The 17,461-nt window shown below is 35.8% G+C and overlaps 3 protein-coding genes across 9 annotated transcripts; all 3 read left to right on the forward strand.

Annotated features, from left to right (window-relative positions):
• Positions 1-442: 442 nt before the first annotated feature.
• On the forward strand, positions 443-4,640 carry LOC129317570 (presenilin-like protein At1g08700). 7 transcript variants are annotated; one of them, XM_054961933.1, is made up of 3 exons: positions 443-1,958; positions 3,387-3,501; positions 3,958-4,640. In XM_054961933.1, exons 1-2 carry the CDS (start codon positions 845-847, stop codon positions 3,416-3,418), a joined length of 1,146 nt encoding a protein of 381 aa, XP_054817908.1. In that variant the 5' UTR covers positions 443-844; the 3' UTR covers positions 3,419-3,501; positions 3,958-4,640. The 7 variants fall into 7 exon arrangements, with proteins under 7 accessions (XP_054817908.1, XP_054817892.1, XP_054817902.1 ...); XM_054961909.1 differs by having other exon boundaries at positions 444-2,037; XM_054961917.1 differs by lacking the exon at positions 3,387-3,501.
• Positions 4,641-5,930: 1,290 nt separating this feature from the next.
• On the forward strand, positions 5,931-8,509 carry LOC129285603 (F-box protein SKIP24). Its single transcript, XM_054921354.1, has 6 exons — positions 5,931-6,223; positions 6,259-6,312; positions 6,426-6,599; positions 6,910-7,072; positions 7,155-7,290; positions 7,526-8,509. Exons 1-6 carry the CDS (start codon positions 6,057-6,059, stop codon positions 7,552-7,554), a joined length of 723 nt encoding a protein of 240 aa, XP_054777329.1. The 5' UTR covers positions 5,931-6,056; the 3' UTR covers positions 7,555-8,509.
• A 2,736-nt stretch (positions 8,510-11,245) lies between these two features.
• On the forward strand, positions 11,246-12,984 carry LOC129288035 (transcription factor MYB60-like). The gene is made up of 3 exons (XM_054924357.1): positions 11,246-11,470; positions 11,709-11,838; positions 11,978-12,984. The coding sequence occupies exons 1-3, from the start codon at positions 11,338-11,340 to the stop codon at positions 12,705-12,707; spliced, it is 993 nt and encodes a 330-aa protein (XP_054780332.1). The 5' UTR covers positions 11,246-11,337; the 3' UTR covers positions 12,708-12,984.
• Positions 12,985-17,461: the final 4,477 nt, after the last annotated feature.

A 17,461-nucleotide genomic window follows, 5' to 3' on the forward strand; every position in this document is an offset into this window, starting at 1 on the left:
GGCCTTTGAGCCCTCTTGTTTTGCACGTTGAAAGACGGCCAATATAGAGAATGACTGCACCTGCTCATTGGAATCGCAGATCCGCCCAGGAAAAGCTTCAAGAGAGTAAGATCCACACCAAAGATCAGCCTCCATCCTGAGTAATCTCCCTTCGCCTTAAAAATATTAAATCTGAGTCTCTCGCAGTTCTTCAAAGCTACTGCATCTGGTCCGTGATGGCATCGACCATTAATTTCTTCAAACAGTGAGTATCAGCGTCAAAATACATAATTTGAAAAATTATAATAATAATTGCACCTAAATTTTTTTAATTAAAAGAAGCAAAACCTAAAAGTCCATTTTTTAATGATTATTTATTTATATAATTTAAATCGAACAAACCAGATTATATTTTTATTTGTAAAAGCTACCATGTTATATACATTTATCTATTTTTAGGTCAGACGTGCAGTAAGTATCAGCGTTAGCGATAGATGTAAATGCCTAAATGCATCCCCAAGGTCAGGTACTGTTTTGGGAAATCGGCCACAAGGAGGGTAAGCCCTTGACCCTTTGTGAATCAAAAAAGCAAAAGACGGGGCCGGAGTTTCAAATCCAGAAGAAAAGTTCAAGGTATTTAAAAAAAAAAAAAAATCCGGAAGAAAAGTAAGCCTGACAGTCACAAGAATATAGACCAGAGACGCTGAGAGCTTTTGGGCATGAGACATAAAATGATAAGGTAACTTGAGATCTTAATTTGATCGGTGATCCCAAACCCCCAATATGCCATAGCGAAATTCCGAGGCGATTCACACCCGTCCCTGCTCGGCCAAATTCCTCGGTGGTGATTATCGCCTTAATCACCATGGAGTCGAGCATCCTGGAATCCATCGGCGTTGAGATCATCGGAGTGATGTGCCCTGTCTCCATCTGTATGTTCCTCGTCGTTCTCCTCGTCTATTCCCTCTCTGCCTCCAATCCCTTCTCTCCTGCTTCTGTCGATACCATTCGCACCGCTGCCAACCTCGTCTACGTCGAGAACCCTTCCGACTCTGCTTCCCAGAAGCTCGAAGGTGCTCTTCTCAATGCTTTGGTCTTCGTCATCTTAATCGCCATCGTCACTTTCCTCCTCGTTCTTCTTTACTATTACAACTTCACCAATTTCCTCAAGAACTACATGCGCTTCTCCGCCTTCTTCGTTCTTGGCACCATGGGCGGTTCTATCTTCTTGTCCGTCATTGAAAAATTTTCTATTCCTGTTGATTCCGTTACTTGTTTTCTTCTGCTTTTCAATTTCACTGTTGTCGGCGTTCTCTCTGTGTTTTCGGGTGGGATCCCAATTTTGCTGAGGCAATCCTACATGGTTTGTTTGGGGATTATTGTGGCGGCCTGGTTCACTAAATTGCCCGAGTGGACTACTTGGGTTTTGCTAGTTGCATTGGCTGTGTATGATTTGGTGGCTGTTTTGGCACCCGGTGGCCCGCTTAAGCTGTTGGTGGATTTGGCCTCAACTAGGGATGAAGAGCTTCCTGCCCTGGTGTACGAGGCTCGACCTACGGTCGCTCGATCTGGGCATCGCGGAGCCTCGTCTTTAGGGATTTTGGTCGCTGGAGTTTCAGATTCTTCGTCAATCGAGCTTCAAGCGGTGTCAAGGGACAGCGTCAATAGAAATGAGAACGAAGGTCGCCGTAATGCCGACTATTCTGAAGTGACGTTGGGGAATTTTCAGAATGAGGAGGCTCATAGTGACAGAGATGATGGGGAGAGGTCGCCACTGGTGGGCAATGTACGAGAAAGGCATTCATCAAGTAGTGATTCGTCGCAGTATTCGACGGTTATCGTTCCATCCAGTGAAGGCCAGCAATTTAATGGCGGGGACCATGATGAAATTGTTGGTGAGGAAACGTCTCCCCTTGTTGAAATGATTGGAATGGGGAATGAAGGCAGGCAGGATGGTGATGTGGAGATTGCTGATAGGGGTATTAAACTTGGCCTTGGAGACTTTGTTTTCTACAGTGTCCTTGTGGGTAGAGCTGCAATGTATGACCTTATGACAGTGTATGCTTGTTACCTTGCAATTATATCAGGACTAGGTTGCACTCTAATTTTGTTGTCAGTTTGCCGTCGAGCTCTGCCTGCACTTCCTATTTCTATCACACTGGGTGTTATTTTTTATTTCTTGACACGATTATTAATGGAGCCCTTCATTGTTGGGGCAGCCACAAATTTAATGATGTTTTGAACCGGCATTGGTTTCTTAGACAGATGATGAGCCACTAGATGTTAAAGACACACTAATCATTTCATAGACAGGAAATTTGTTCTTGTGGTAAAGGGGTAGTGCTCCATTGTTCTTGTCTACTTTCAAGTTGCATTTACGTTCTCATCATCTAATTGTTTTTTGTGATTAGATAGTGTTGCATGTTACTATCACCAGAATGCAAATTTGAATTGCAACCGTTTTCTCACCGATTCCTATGGAGCTTGTAAATTTAGCACTAGTATTGTACTACTAATGCAGTTGTGTAAGACTTCTGGCATACATGTGATATGTGGAAACTAAGTGTTACTGGCGGAACTCTTTTTTCTATATTAATAATTAATAATAGCTTATAAATAGCCTCCTCCTGTGAAGGAAATGAGACTCATACAATAGATAGTTTGAGCTTACACAAAGAAACAGCGCATTACGGCCATGAAAGCAGCAAAAGAAAACAGAGAAGATAGAGATAATGAAGAAGAGAGAGAAGATAAAGATAATGAAGAAGAGACACAGCTTCTTCCTCAGCCTAGTGTTTGAGAGATCAGGCACTTTTCTCACAACAAACCAAATACTACCCAAACCACTTAATAAACCTCTCCAACCCTACAGACATCTCTCCCCAACTCACCCATTCACGGTCCTTCTGTGAGGTACAGGACTGGCCTCTAGCCCATTGAACCTGAGACCTACGGGGTCCACAGGTAACTGCAAGTCACTAGAGTATACCTGTTTAACGCTGTTTGCTTATGTATATTGGTTGCGTAAATCAGATGATAGAACGTCTTTTCCTTTCATATTGTGCTACTTTGGGGGTATGCTTATGCACACGCTTTTACAAACTTACCATCGCACTATAATTATGGCGAACACTTCTTATTTGCTAAACAATGATAAGGTTGTTTCATGCATCATAAAGCAGTGTCCTGGTAGCCATTAACTTGCACTATGTTGAAAGTTTTGTCGAGTGGTGTATGTGTTCTATGACAAGTTATGCTAGTGACATGCATATATTTAAATTTAGAGCCATGAGTGCATGAACTAATAGTCATGCATATAAATGCAAGCACTTGCATTCTAATTTTTCTTGCATCAACACATCAATGCATGGACAGTGTATTCCTAACTTCCTGTTTGCTTGTCATAGATGGAAGACTTTCTTTTAAGGCTATCACTTAATTTTGAGTGGAAGGTGCTCTTGCCGATTTCAGTTTTAGCCTTTGCAACGTGATTTTCCCTCGTTCGGGGAACAAAAGAGTCTGGTTTGTTTAGATTTAATTAGTTCCTTGCTTCCCAAGTTTTGTTTTACGCTATTTTCCTTCCTTTTCTGAGACAGCTGTTGGCTTTTCTGCATTCCAAGTATCGTACATGTTTCTGTGGTAAATTATCTAATCTTTGAGTATCTTTCTGAGTATAGCGTATACTAGACAAGGTTGAGAACACGAATTGTAAGTGTTAGACACAGGAAATGAATTGGTTGCATGCAACTGCAGTGCTTCTGTTTTCTAGTAACCTGTAACGGGATCTAGGAGTATATTTCTTAAATATCATCTTTATTTTAGTTATTCCTTCAGCATCTTGTTGTAAGTTATGTGAGCCGTCATGTTCACTTGAAGGGAGGTTCCTCGTAGCCCGTTATTCCTAATTTATCTATCTACTGAATTCTGCGTTCAAGAACGAGATGTTATGGATTTGTTTTTGTTTTTTTTTTTTACAAGGTATATCCATCCGGTTTTGCTCTGAACCCTTCTTTAGGGCTTTTAGAGGTGAAGGAGCGGGATAGGCATAACATTCTCTTCTCGGGCAATGAAGTGACCCTTTGGCTGGGAGTTCAGTTCCAACTCTCCCTGTGACTGTGACTGCAAGCTTGAGCTTTGCGGAAGAGAGGCAATATCGAAAGCAGAATGATTATTATTTGAGTTTACTTGAGGAGTTGGTTATGGCATTTATTGAGATAACATGTGATAAAAAGTAGATGACCCTCTAGATGACGAAGGTGTACATGTATGCATGTACTTGACTTGTCGACTATAATCTAGTTTCATGAATGGCTGAGAAAGTGAACGAACATAAGCCAAAATATTAACTTCATTGACAGACAACGGGGGAAAACTGACCTTTGGTTCTTCACGTTGGCAGCGCGTGTTGCTGACTTTTCTCATCGGCCTCTTACTTTTCTGATCTCATTCAAGACTTGGATGACTGTCAAGTACTCAAATGTCAACATAAATTGGGCGGAGAGGAGTTGACTAATCCATTCAAAGTTCAACTTCCCAACCAGTGATCTATAATCTATATCTATGTCGTAAAATATTTTAGTTGTATTGTATCAGAAAATATTAGTTATTGTGTGACGAATGTAATAAAATTTCAACCATTGACATCGATCATCAATCACAAATATTGAAATAATCAAATCACAAATAATGTTTGGATAAAAAAAACTTACCACAAATAATGTGATCTCATTTGTCTGAAAGTTCTTTCCCTTAATTTTTAGTGTAAAAATTAGAAGCAAACACATTTTATCCTAAGATCCTGTAGATTCTTATAAATTTTATGCATCACAGTGGTTATCACCCTATATCAAACACATCTTATAAATTTTTTGTCTATTAAGTACTTGATAGAAGATTAATTAATTTTTTTAATATTATCCATGTTTTAAACTTATCAATCACAGGAGGGGATATAATGTAAATTTAAATAAAAGTAAGATTAAAAATTTATTATTTTTTAAAATAAAATTAATAACTCAATTACTTTTTGTTGATATTGACAATGACAATAGTTAAAATATATGTCATCACAAGTATATATGAGCGAGCAGCTATTGTTCAGATTTTTAAACAGAGTAAATAAGTGAATTATCTATTCAATAGTACTTTAGATTTTAAATTTATTTATTATGTAAATTATTCGATTAACTTTTAAAAATAATATAAGTTAATCTTTGTTATTATCTTCGACAGTTAGTTGATTAAAAAGTAAGTTTTTTATTGTAATTTTTAGATAATTATTTATAATTTTTGGATTCTTTATATAAAATTTTTGATTTTTTTTTGTAATTTTTAATATTCTTTTCTTAATTTTTTAATTAATTAATGGTCAACGTTATTAAAAGGGTTAGATTACACTCCTTTGAAAAGTTAAAAAATAATTTATATAATATATAAGTTTAGGATCAACATAAAATTAAGAAAAAATTAATTATTTAGTTCTTATAATTTTATCTTAACTGTAATTTAATCTCTGAAATTTTGATTCAATTTTAAATTACTTTTTAAACTTTATTTTTTATAAGTTAATCTCTAAAATTTCAATCTCTTAAATATTAATTTTTATATTTAAAAAAATAAAAGTATCAAAATTAAAAATATTTTAAAATTTAAATATTTATAAATATTAGTAATTTAAGATATTATTAGTAAATTTTAAAATATTTTTAATCTTTATAATTTTATTTTTTAAAACATAAAGGTCAATAAATTTTAAGAATTAAATTGCAAGGGTTAAAATTTAAAGATTGATTTATAATTAAATTAAAATTTTTAAATTAAATTATAACGGATTAAAATTTAAAAATTAAATTATAATTGAATTAAAATTATATGAAATGAACGATTAATTTTTTTTTAAATTAATTCGCCGCTATTCCCTGTTAAATATACATGAATTACGGGGGAAAAAATGCATATTAATGAAAAGAAAAGGTTGCTGAACGCCGAGGAGCCTTCCCGATTCGAGATTTCCGTAAACACTAGCATCGCGGTGGGAAAGTATCGCCGGCGATTAGTTGTGAAGGTGTTGTTCTCAAATGGCCGTTCTACCAGATGAGCTGTGGAGGAAAATTCTGGAAATAGGAGTTCAAAGCAGTGGATTTACCTATAAGGACCTTTGCTGCCTCTCCATCTGTTGCCGACGCCTCCGCCGCCTCTCCGACGAGGACCCCTTATGGAACCCCCTTCTCTCCTCTGATTTCCCTCTTAACAAACTTCTTCTGCCAACTCTTTTCTCAATTCTTGTCACCCATCTTCAACTTCGCCATCATCCAAATCCCTTTACAAAATCAGGTACCACTGGAATTCGGACTTCCTCTATTTACCAACATCTTGCAGGGTCCTTCGGTGGATTAAAATTCTTTTGGCACTAAATACCTTTTTTAATTTCATTTCCTGCCCGTTAGGTTCGAGAAAGACAAGGAGAGAAGAATAGCCGCCCATAGGAGGGCTATATTTAGAAAGGAGAGCCAGATTGCTGAACATTCCAGAAAACTCCGAGATATTGAGAACCGGATAATTCAAGAGAGCACCAAAATGAGAGAAACTGCTGCAGAGTTGTCGAATTTCCGCAAGGTCAGGTTCGTCGCTGGTCCGCTTCTTGCCCTGGTGAATGTGTGTGTGAGAGTAGTTACTGAGCTAAAATTGAAGAACTCTTACCGCCAAACCACGTTGAATTTCTACCATATTTCTATTGATATGTACGAAGGAAAAGATTTGCAGTCATTTTAAGCTGCTCTATTTTTATTATGGGAAAAAAGGAGCTTGACTGAATCTTCTATTCATCAGTGTATTACAGTTGCTTCCATATATATCCATATATATATATATATATATAATATGTTATAAATTATAATCAACTTAAATTTGCTTTTTGTGACTGTTTTGCAGGCAAGCCTCTGCAGCTTTGAAGGTGTGGCAACCAGAGGTTATCCGGGGCAGGCAAAAACAACTAGTGGAGCAATGTGTTGTGCCCGCTGAATCTCGGATTCACGCACTTGAGATGGAACTTAGGCTTTGCAGGCAACAGATAATGAACTTGAAGAAGTCACATGTAAGTGTTTGTATTTCCATTGACGACCATATTAATTACCACTGAGGATTGATGGGCTGTCTCTGAAATAAAATTATACCAGAGGGATGAAAAGCACCGACTTGATACTGCAAAGGAAGAATTGTTATCTTTGAACTATCACCCTGTGCGGGAGCATAAGTCAGAAAGTGGAGGGGAGAATAGCTACTACATCAAGGCCAAGAAAAGATCCCATGGCTGTGAGTTTCTGTTACTGTTCCGCTAATACATGGTCAAAAACTTACAAACTGTGTATTGCTTGCCGAGTTGCTGTGGTACAAGAAGATTTTAAGCTTTTTAATTCTTGAATTTTGTGGGGGTTTTCTTTTTGTGCATAACACGTACATTTCCACAAGTCGCCGCCCTTTGGGCAGCTTGTCTTATTGTTAATTTGAAGGAAAAACTCATAGTAAGATGTGTTTACTGATTGTGCAGTGGAAGGAAAGCAACGAAAAACATCGTAGATGGATATGCGTCTTGCATTGAGTAATGAGTGCTCAATGGTCTCACTTTCCAGAGGCATTTGCAGGGTTGAGATGCTGGCCAATATCTGCTGCAAATTGATTGATCACCTGTTGAAACAGAATGACTTGCGCATTCACATTTGAAAGATCCTTGCTGTCTCTTCACATATTAGCAATCATTATATACCTTACTAAAATACAATTTGGGTGTTCTGTGGGGTGGGGTTTTCATGTATCGCAACTTTGTCGACTCTGTTGCATATGAAAATGCGGATAGCATGCTCATTTTGCAGCACCACATTATCTTTCATCTCATGGCGTTTGAATCGATTCGCTGGGAAGGATAAACATTTGTTCTGCTCACTATATTTATCAGAAGGTACCGGTTGATGAAATGGGAACACTGTATCGTTCTAAATTTGATGTTACTGATATTGCACAAGTTCGAGACAGATGAAAGAAGAAAAGATGTATCTAGTTGATTACATATTTGATGTTCTTCCTCTGGCACTTGTTTTTTCCACATGATTGAAGTTGTATGTTTGTAGAACTGTAGACGTTGTATTTAAACTTAAAGGATGAATAACATGCTGGGATAAGGATCAATTCCACCATGGGCTCAGGGAAGGTGATCCTGCCTTTAACAGTGTCTTGCTCAGCATCCAAAAATTATTCATTGGCGATTTGTCGGATCGGGTGCAGTTGCAAATTAGTTATGCAGAATTGCTTGTAGGCCTTGTGGACATCTTGTCAGAGGGGTAGAAGCATAGGTGCCTCCCAATAGAATACTCTGTAAAATCAAAAAATGTTATTCTGACGCCTTTCATACACCTCTTAAAAACATTGTATTTCGGAGGAATGAAAGTTAGTGTAAATCTAGTCGGGAAGAATACGACTCTTATGTGGTCTCTCTAAAAACACCTATCTCTTTAAGATTGATATCGATGTTTTGCCATGTTTTTGCGCTCTCTCAATGTTCTTTCTTATGTTGAAAGTACTCTCCAGTGTCCATATTGTTACAGTGTTGCCAATTCATTTGTTTTTCGGTGGAAGCTTTAATGGCTAGTTATTGTTTCTATACGTCTCGGCCATTTAAGCCATGCATTAAAAGGTCCTACCAATTAATACATGGCTTAGTAACCATCGTCTTGTGACACAGGGTGGGATCTTATATTGCAGGCGATCTAGTGCAACTTTATGTGTGCAAGTCTTATGTGGCTGAAATCCTTTATTACTTATTACGATGTTCCAAAAATGAATCTAAGAAGACTAGTGACAGGTGCATTGAGTCCAGTTGGTGGCATGCCGCTTAAGTTGTTGGCTAAGTAGCTTGATCTAACTACTCCCATATTCTCTGCCGAATGCTGGTAATATATACACATGCAACCCTATTTCTGATATGATATCAGATATCAGTAGTGTTATTCCATGCCTCCGTTATGGACTGCAGCAATGCGGAGGAGAGTCGGCCACCATAATCAAACCTCATTTGAGTTTTAAGCTTGTATACGGAAGAAAAGTAGCAGCAATGTCGGAAGACAGACAGCATCTACCTTTTCTTTTGCTGCTAAAGAGACACATTTGACACCAAGGTGTGACAGAAGCCACATAGCAAAGCTTGTCTGTTAAGAAAATACTGATAAATTAATGAATGAATGAGTGGAAAGAGTACTCCACAAAAACAGACAAATTATTACTGAGCACAGCAGAGAATTCAGGTCTGTCAATGTTACGTCACTGAGAGAAAAAAATATGGCGAATTTGCACCATTCAACCTGGGAACAACAAACAACCTTTAATGCTTCGTGCTCAAGAGTACATGATGTCATGAATATGGAATAAAAACACGTAGCCACTGATACGGCGAAGCCTGGTATCATACCTGATGGCTTTGTGATTGTCCGACTGCGTCATTCGCCTTTTCTCTTTATAGAGTAGAAGATGAAATTCATGAGACTGCATTTGGAACTGTATGGAAGATTGTGCAAATGCTAGTCCACTGTTGCCAAAATTGGTGTATATTATTTCTCTAATTTTATTTATAAATTATTTTTAACATATTTTATTAATATTAAAAAAATTTAAAATTTATTAACTTTATTTTAAAATTTAATAAGTTATCACTTTATCCTTATTAAATATGTACATTTTAATAATATATTTTTTCTTTTCATATTTAATGAAAGGTAAAAAAATAAAATTTACAATAAAAATTTAATGATATAATTTATAAATAAATAAAAAAACTCTTCTCTTCTTATCCTATAAATATGACAAGAGGTAGAACGTCCAACTCTTGAATAAGATCTCATCGGTAACTTCCTTTGGATTCATTTTTCGTTTGTGCTCTCCCCAGGATTCCAGTCTACGCAGTTCAATCATGCTCTTGGACTTGGATGAATTAATTAAATCAGTGAAAAAGCGAACAGCGGCCATATAATAATTAGATAGGCTTCAATGCCCCAAAAAATAAAAAAAAGGCCTTCCTGCTATATTTGAGATGACACGTCCTAGCCTGCTTGTCGGTGGGAATCAACCCTTGAGGGAAGCAAAAGTACAAATGACTCGTAAACATCGCTCTCCTACAAAAATAGCATGGCTTCTCCTAGACTCTCTCTAATGTACACTATTCAAATTAAATTGTAATCATTTAAATTTAATTAATATTTTAACTGAGATGTTAAACTTTAGGGAAAAATAAATGAATAAGTTTATATTATCGAAATTTAATTTGATCATTTCAAGAGTTGAGCAGTAAAAAAAAAAAAAAAAAGAGGAAGAGAAGCCATTGCAAATACAGACCACAATCATAATCTTCCATCTCCTTCAATGTTCTCTTAACGTCTGACTCCGCCATTTGAGAACTACTACTGAAATCTCAAAAAAAAATAAAATAAAACAAAAGAAAGAAAGAAAGAACTTGGTCTCTCTGTCCTTTCTTTTAACATGGCATTTTCTTCTCCGCCGTGCACATTTCATTTATTGTAGCAGTACAAATCAAGAAGGAAAAGAAAATAAAAACGGGAACAAAACCTCGAGTCCAAAAAAAAGTCAAACCTGTCATAAATCTGCTGTCATTTACAAGTTTAGGTTGTGTATTTAATATTTTGTTCGGTGTGAATTAACGTTTAGTTCTAATTGATCAAGAGAATTTCCCTTATATTTTTAACCTATTGCGTAATTCAAAATCATATAAAATTCTAATGATTTTTTAATTTTGTCACTGATAAAGTCATAACTAATATCATTGTAATGATGGATAAAACATGCAATTAATATCTTCTCCATTTATTAAAATAAAATTAAAATTATCTAATTACTTATCAATATTATTTACACAATAAACTTATCGAAAATACTTTATATGTAAGGACGTAGAGAGAAGATTACGCACACTTTTTTTTGAGGCTTGAATTTATGAGATGTCCACCGTATTCATGTGTATATTAGTGGAATTACCTATCAAGGGTCCCTCGGTGATCCTGCAATGACATAAATGGTAATTAAGAGTGACATAATTAGAGAAAACAAGGGCTAGGAAAATGAAGTTTCACACCTTTGCTGAGGAACTTCTGTGCCACGTGACCAAGAAAAGTAGAACAATAGTGTGTTGTACCATAAAATTAAAGCTGTTAGAACGGTAAGGGGACGCGGCAAGATAGATGAGTGAGTGTAAAATTTAAATGCTACTTCGACCACCCAATATATAAGCAGTCCTAGTTGTTACGATATGAAAGCTCCGTTGCAAAGTTTGTGGCACTAGACTGGGGTTGAAAAGAAGCCATGGGAAGGCCTCCTTGCTGTGAGAAAGTTGGCATCAAGAAGGGTCCGTGGACACCTGAGGAGGACATCATTCTTGTTTCTTACATTCAAGAACATGGTCCAGGAAATTGGAGATCAGTGCCTATTAACACTGGTAATTTCATCCACTTTTTGGATCCCAAGTCTTGAATTTTGTTTGTGCTTCAGTTCGAAGGAATAGGAGTGACAGATATAGGGATGTGATGCACTCATGACAGTATTATTTGCTCTCGTTCTTCCAGATGTTTGCTTTGAACTTGATCTCTAAGAAATTTTGAATTGAAACCGACAGATTAAAAGTGTTCTTCTTTCTTTTTTTTTTTTTTCCCTTTCCCTCCTCCTGTGGTTGAAAGGGTTGTCAAGGTGCAGCAAAAGTTGCAGGCTTAGATGGACGAACTACCTCAGGCCAGGAATCAAGAGAGGAAACTTCACTCCCCACGAGGAAGGAACGATAATTCATTTGCAAGCTCTACTGGGTAACAAGTAATATTCCCAAATTCTATGCAAAAACCTTGGATTTTCTTTTCTACCGTTTTGTTTTACTGGCCAATGTATAGGAAGCAGATGAATGATTTTGAATTTTGATATGACTGAATTTGTGGAGTTGTTGATTGTTGAGCAGATGGGCAGCCATAGCTTCGTACCTTCCTCAAAGGACAGACAACGATATAAAGAACTATTGGAACACCCATCTGAAGAAGAAGCTGAAAAAATTTCAAGCAGGATTGGACCCCCACATGGCAGCAAACTCCACGACAACTAGTCAGCTTGTGTCAAAAAGCTTTAATGAGGGAAGGGATTCAGATATGACGGGAAACCATGGCTCGTCTCAAAGGTCAAGTCAGTCTGAATCATCCACCTATGCATCAAGCGCTGAGAATATCTCACGCCTCCTAGAAGGTTGGATGAGATCCTCTCCTAAGCCAGACACAACCACTCTTCTCAAAGCAAACCAAGACCAGAAAGAGCTTCCGAGCAACAGCAACATCCAAAATAGCAGTAACATGGTGAATTCTGCTCTAAGTTTGGTGTCCAACCAAACCAAAGACGAGCGAGAAGAGGGCGGTGCTGATATGATGTCCCATGAAGAGTTTGATTCCATTTTGTCTTATGAGAACCTTCGTAATACTGCCTGGGACAAGTCCACAGGCGATTCTATGCCTCCAACTCAAAAGAGTTCTGAAGCTGCTGCTGTTGCTGATGACAAGGCTCATGTTGTGGCTCGTGATGAGGGGAATAAGCAAAGATCTGAGAACACTGCGGATCCTCCATTGTCAGTTTTTGAGAAGTGGCTCTTGGATGAAAATGTTGGTCAAGTAGAGGAGATGATGGGATTATCCCTCACTTTCTAACTGATCAGAGGATCGAAAAAATGGATCCCAGACTGTAGAATATGCGTGGCAATTCTAAAACATGAATAGTGTGATATGAAAGAGGAGAGAACAAGAAAAAAAAAGAAGAAAAGAAACTTTCTTCTGAAAAGCGTCTAGCAAAGGTGATGAATCATAAGTAGGGGTTCTGAGAAGTTAGGATCTCTGTCAACATGCATATATGTAACTTCAAAGTTATCAATGATTTATGTCAAGTAAGCTTGTAGGTGTTGCTCCTAATTGGCTTGCCTTCCAGGAAGCTACTCGTGTTTTCTTGTGTCCCAGACAGTAAATAATCTTCTAAATACCTGCAGGGAAATTAATCGCCGTTCACAAATGGTAAACCTACTTCGATATATTGCTTCTCATTTTTCTGTACACATGATTCTCTATTCTATATCTTCTCAGGCCACATTCTCTTTAATTGCTACATAAATGATCAAACTAAATAAATGAGGAGATAAGGTTGCATAAAGAAGGACAGCATGTGTATTTATTTTGGAGTGGAAAATTGTGATATGACCACAATGTCGCGGACCTTTGATATCATCGCCAGCGGACTTTTCTGTCCTTAGCCTTTCCTTGACGTTTTATTATAAGCTAAATATTAATTAAAGGTTAAAATATGCAAAATTATTCTAGATTTCAACATTGTTATGTGTAACTCTCTTCACCTTTTAATCTTTTTCCTAATTTTTTTTAGTATTCTTTCAAAACCCTCTGCTATTAATAACTCTGTTATTTTATTAATAGATTTTGCCACATCAAATTAATGAGATGCATATATGGCACTTAACATGGAAAACTATTTTAATTATTTTTTAACACAACTTAAGAAAGAAATTTATCCTTTAAAACAAGAAAAATTTGTGCAATTAATAACAAAAAATATGGATACCATCTTTAGAAAATTATTACCAACTTACCTAAGATAGCACATAAACTGCTACATATATATATATATATATATATTTTTTTATTATATCATACAGCAATTTCTGTTAGTGACATAACTAAAAAATAACAGTAAGAAAGTCTATAATAAAAAAAATAAAAGATTAGAGAGGTCAATTTTAAACTTTTAAAAGTGAAGGGGATTATGTGCAATTGTTTTACTTTGTATATTTTAACCTTAATTAAATGAGTATTAGCATAAAACAGGAAAACCTGCGGCCTCTGATTTGTTAATTTTTGGTGAAGAATAAGACTTGAGATGAAGGGGCATTTACATTGGAGACACTGGCGGTTGGTATGAGTACCTCTCAAGCAATAAAACAACAATATTAAGAAAAGCATGTGATTTTTTTAAAAAAAAAAAAAAAAAAAGAAAGAGCGACAGATGAGTGTGTGAAAGGGGAAAGGCGTGACGACGAAAGGGAAATGGGCACCTCAAACTCAAAAAGTCCTTTTCCTTGAGGAAATATTTTGCATATGAGAACTTGAGAAGCATGTGATGTTCCTCTTCACCTTTCGGTGAAAGAATCTGAATCTTAATGTTCACCACAAGATTTACAAACGTAACGATTCAGTTTGAGTCCCGGCGGTGGTGCATCCGCTTTCAACGTAAGTTGGCCATGTTTCAGCTGGGCCTTGTTGAGATAGTAGTATACATACTTAAATTTAAATTTGATGATTGTACTTAATATAAGTATTGAATATTTGTACCATCTAAATTATTAAAATTCTAATCAACGATTAAAATAAATTTACTTATTTATTAATATTAAATGAAATATAAATTTATAATCATTGATCTAGATTTTAATAATTTAAATGGTACAGACATCCAATGCTTATATTAAGTACAATCACTGAATCAAAATTCATACATACTCATGGATACTTATTGAGGCCAGTATCTGTACTTAATTTGGTGACCAGTCCATCTATTTATATATATATATATATATATATATTGTGGTTATTTAATCACTTATTATTGAATGCAGGAGTTGCTTTAATTTGGGTCTCAATGCGCGCGGCACGCTGCGATTGGCAATGCACAGCTACTGGTGAGGTGCGTCATTCATTAATCCTCCCACGCTCAATAATAACAAATTTACTGCAACGATGCAATTATAAGTGATCCATATACGGTAACTATGTGTACATAGTTTCAGACGCAGTCGTTGTTGCTTGGAGTTGGAGGGGTTCCTATAATTATTCATTCTGACCAAGTCTACTCCACGACATTAACGTTATTGACAAGTAACATCCAAGTACAATGTTGCAGTCGTTATATAATTTTATAAATATTCACAATCATAACCTGGTATTTTCGTTCTATATATTTGAGAACTCAATATATATATATATATATATATAAACTACCATAGCATCCCATGTCTCGTCTTTCACACATAACTCTTACTGTACGAGGCTGAGGCTTTCCTTGGATGCTCTCACGCATGTGTCGTCTTTGGATATTTTTCTTCCCGTTTTGCTGTGTCTTTGCATTTTCCCGTTTCACTCATGAATTATAATACTTCCTTGTTCGCAATAATGACATATATGTGTATATATATATATATATATATATTAATTTCCCTTTTCCCTTTTAATATGCATATCTTTCTTTGTCTTCTATTTTTTCAAAAAAATTATGTACTTAACTCTATATACTTAATATATTTATAGTTAATTAAATTATAACAAATGGATCTTAATATATTAATAAAGTTAATAATAAGAATTTATTATAGAATAAATAATCTACTAAAAATCTACATATCTTAATTTAATTGAAAATAAACACATTAAATATATAATGTTAAGTATATAATTTTTTTTTCACTTTAAATTTTCAGTTAATGGAGTGGTGTATGATGCTAGTATTTTTAACCCATTTGAAACGAAATATTGCATATAAGATATATCACGAGTAAAAGATGGAAAAGGGGCCTGTTAGAGAGGGATAGATTAAAAAAAAAAGTGAAGTATTACTATATTCAGGTTCAAGAATAAAATAATAAATAAATGAGTAAATTGGTCCTTAAAATCTAAATCTAGAGTGTATGAGATCTTAAACTTATCTTTTGTGCAAAATTCCTTTAACTTTTAAAATCAATGCAATCTAATTCCTAAAAAGTTTGATCATTAGTTGATTAAAAAATAATAAAAAATGATTCAAAAATCATAGTAAGGGACCAAGATAGAAAAAGACCTAAAAAATGAACAAGATGACATAAAAATTATAATAAAGGATCCAAAACTTATAGACAATGACCAAAATTTTTTTTTATCTTTTTTAGTAATTTTTGATACCATTTTCTATCATTTCTATTCAACTAATGGTTAAAATTAACTTTTATTAATAACATGGGGTCAGATTGCATCATTTTCAAAAATTAAAGGGTAATATTGAACAAAAGATAAGTTTATGATCTTAAATGTTTTTTCTCTATAATTTAAGGGTTAATTTGCTCATTTATTTTGAAATAATTGTAGAGTGTGTTTCATCCTACTTTCATATGGGTAGGGTAAAATATGATAGTTTTACCTTCTCTTGTATAGGGTGAGGACGGACTTTTTTGCTTGAGAGAATCCTAACCCGACAAAAGAGAGAGAGATTTTTTTTATAATACATAGATGGATTTTTTTAGAAAGAATATTTTAAACTCTCACTCAATAAGTGAGATTTATATGTATTATGCGACAACAGGGATCGGACGGCTGACTTCCATCGAAACTAGACCTATGGGGATTGGGCGACAGACTTTTACTAAGACCGGACCAATAGGGATGAAAGGGACTAGAGTGAGGTGGACGACAGGGACCGAATGACCAACTTCTGCCGGAACCAGACCGACAGCGATGATAGGGATCAGACAGAGGGGAAAGATAGGGACCGGACAACCAGTTTTCATCGGGATCAAATCGACAACGATGATAGAGATTGGACGACCAACTTTTATTGGCATCGAACCGGATCAACGGTGACGACAATGATGACAAAATTGAAGACAATGGCATCAAAAGGCAGCCGTCCAGTCCTCACCTGGTGGAAGTTAGACTTTCAATCTTTGTCATTGCTGTCGGTTCGGTCCTAGTGAAAGTCAGTTGTTCGGTCATCGTCGTTGTTAGTTTGGTCTTGGTAGAAGTCGGCTATCTAATTGTAATCGTCGTCAATCCTGTTGCGATCATTTCTATTTATCTGATGTCAGTGGAAGTCAACCATCCGATCCTCATCGTCCCCCTCAGTCTGGTCCCTATCGTCTCCATCAGTTCAATCGTAGTAGAAGTTGGCCATCCGTTCCCATTCGTTGCAGTCGGTTAGGCTTTGGCAAAAGTCGATTGTCCGGCTCCTGTTATCCCTATTGGTCTGGTGTTAGTTATTTGGTCTTGGTTGTCGCCATTGGTTCGATCTTGGTGGAAGTCGGCCATCTTGTCCCCATCATCATGATGGTCTAGTTTTGATGGAAGTTGAAGGTCCCCTCCCAGTTGTCACTAGTGCCAAAATTTCAATCAACTTTATTTGATTCTATTAAAAGTTGGCCATTTGAATTGTCTAGTTTGACCAATCTTTTAAATTTTTTTAAAATTCAAATATAAAATATAAAATTTTACTTTAGATCCAAACAAATAATTTTAATATTGTTACTTAAATTTTTTTACATCATCCAAATAAAGAATTTAAAATTTATGAATTTTAAATGTGAAATTTTAAATTTAAATTCTCAACTTAAATCTACCCATCCAAACACAATCTAAAAGTAATTAATATGTCGAGTGAAACT

The sequence above is a fragment of the Prosopis cineraria genome, unplaced genomic scaffold (assembly GCF_029017545.1).
Source record: "Prosopis cineraria cultivar Desert tree isolate PC_DT_omini unplaced genomic scaffold, ASM2901754v1 PC1, whole genome shotgun sequence".
In the NCBI taxonomy this organism is placed as follows: Eukaryota; Viridiplantae; Streptophyta; class Magnoliopsida; order Fabales; family Fabaceae; genus Prosopis; species Prosopis cineraria.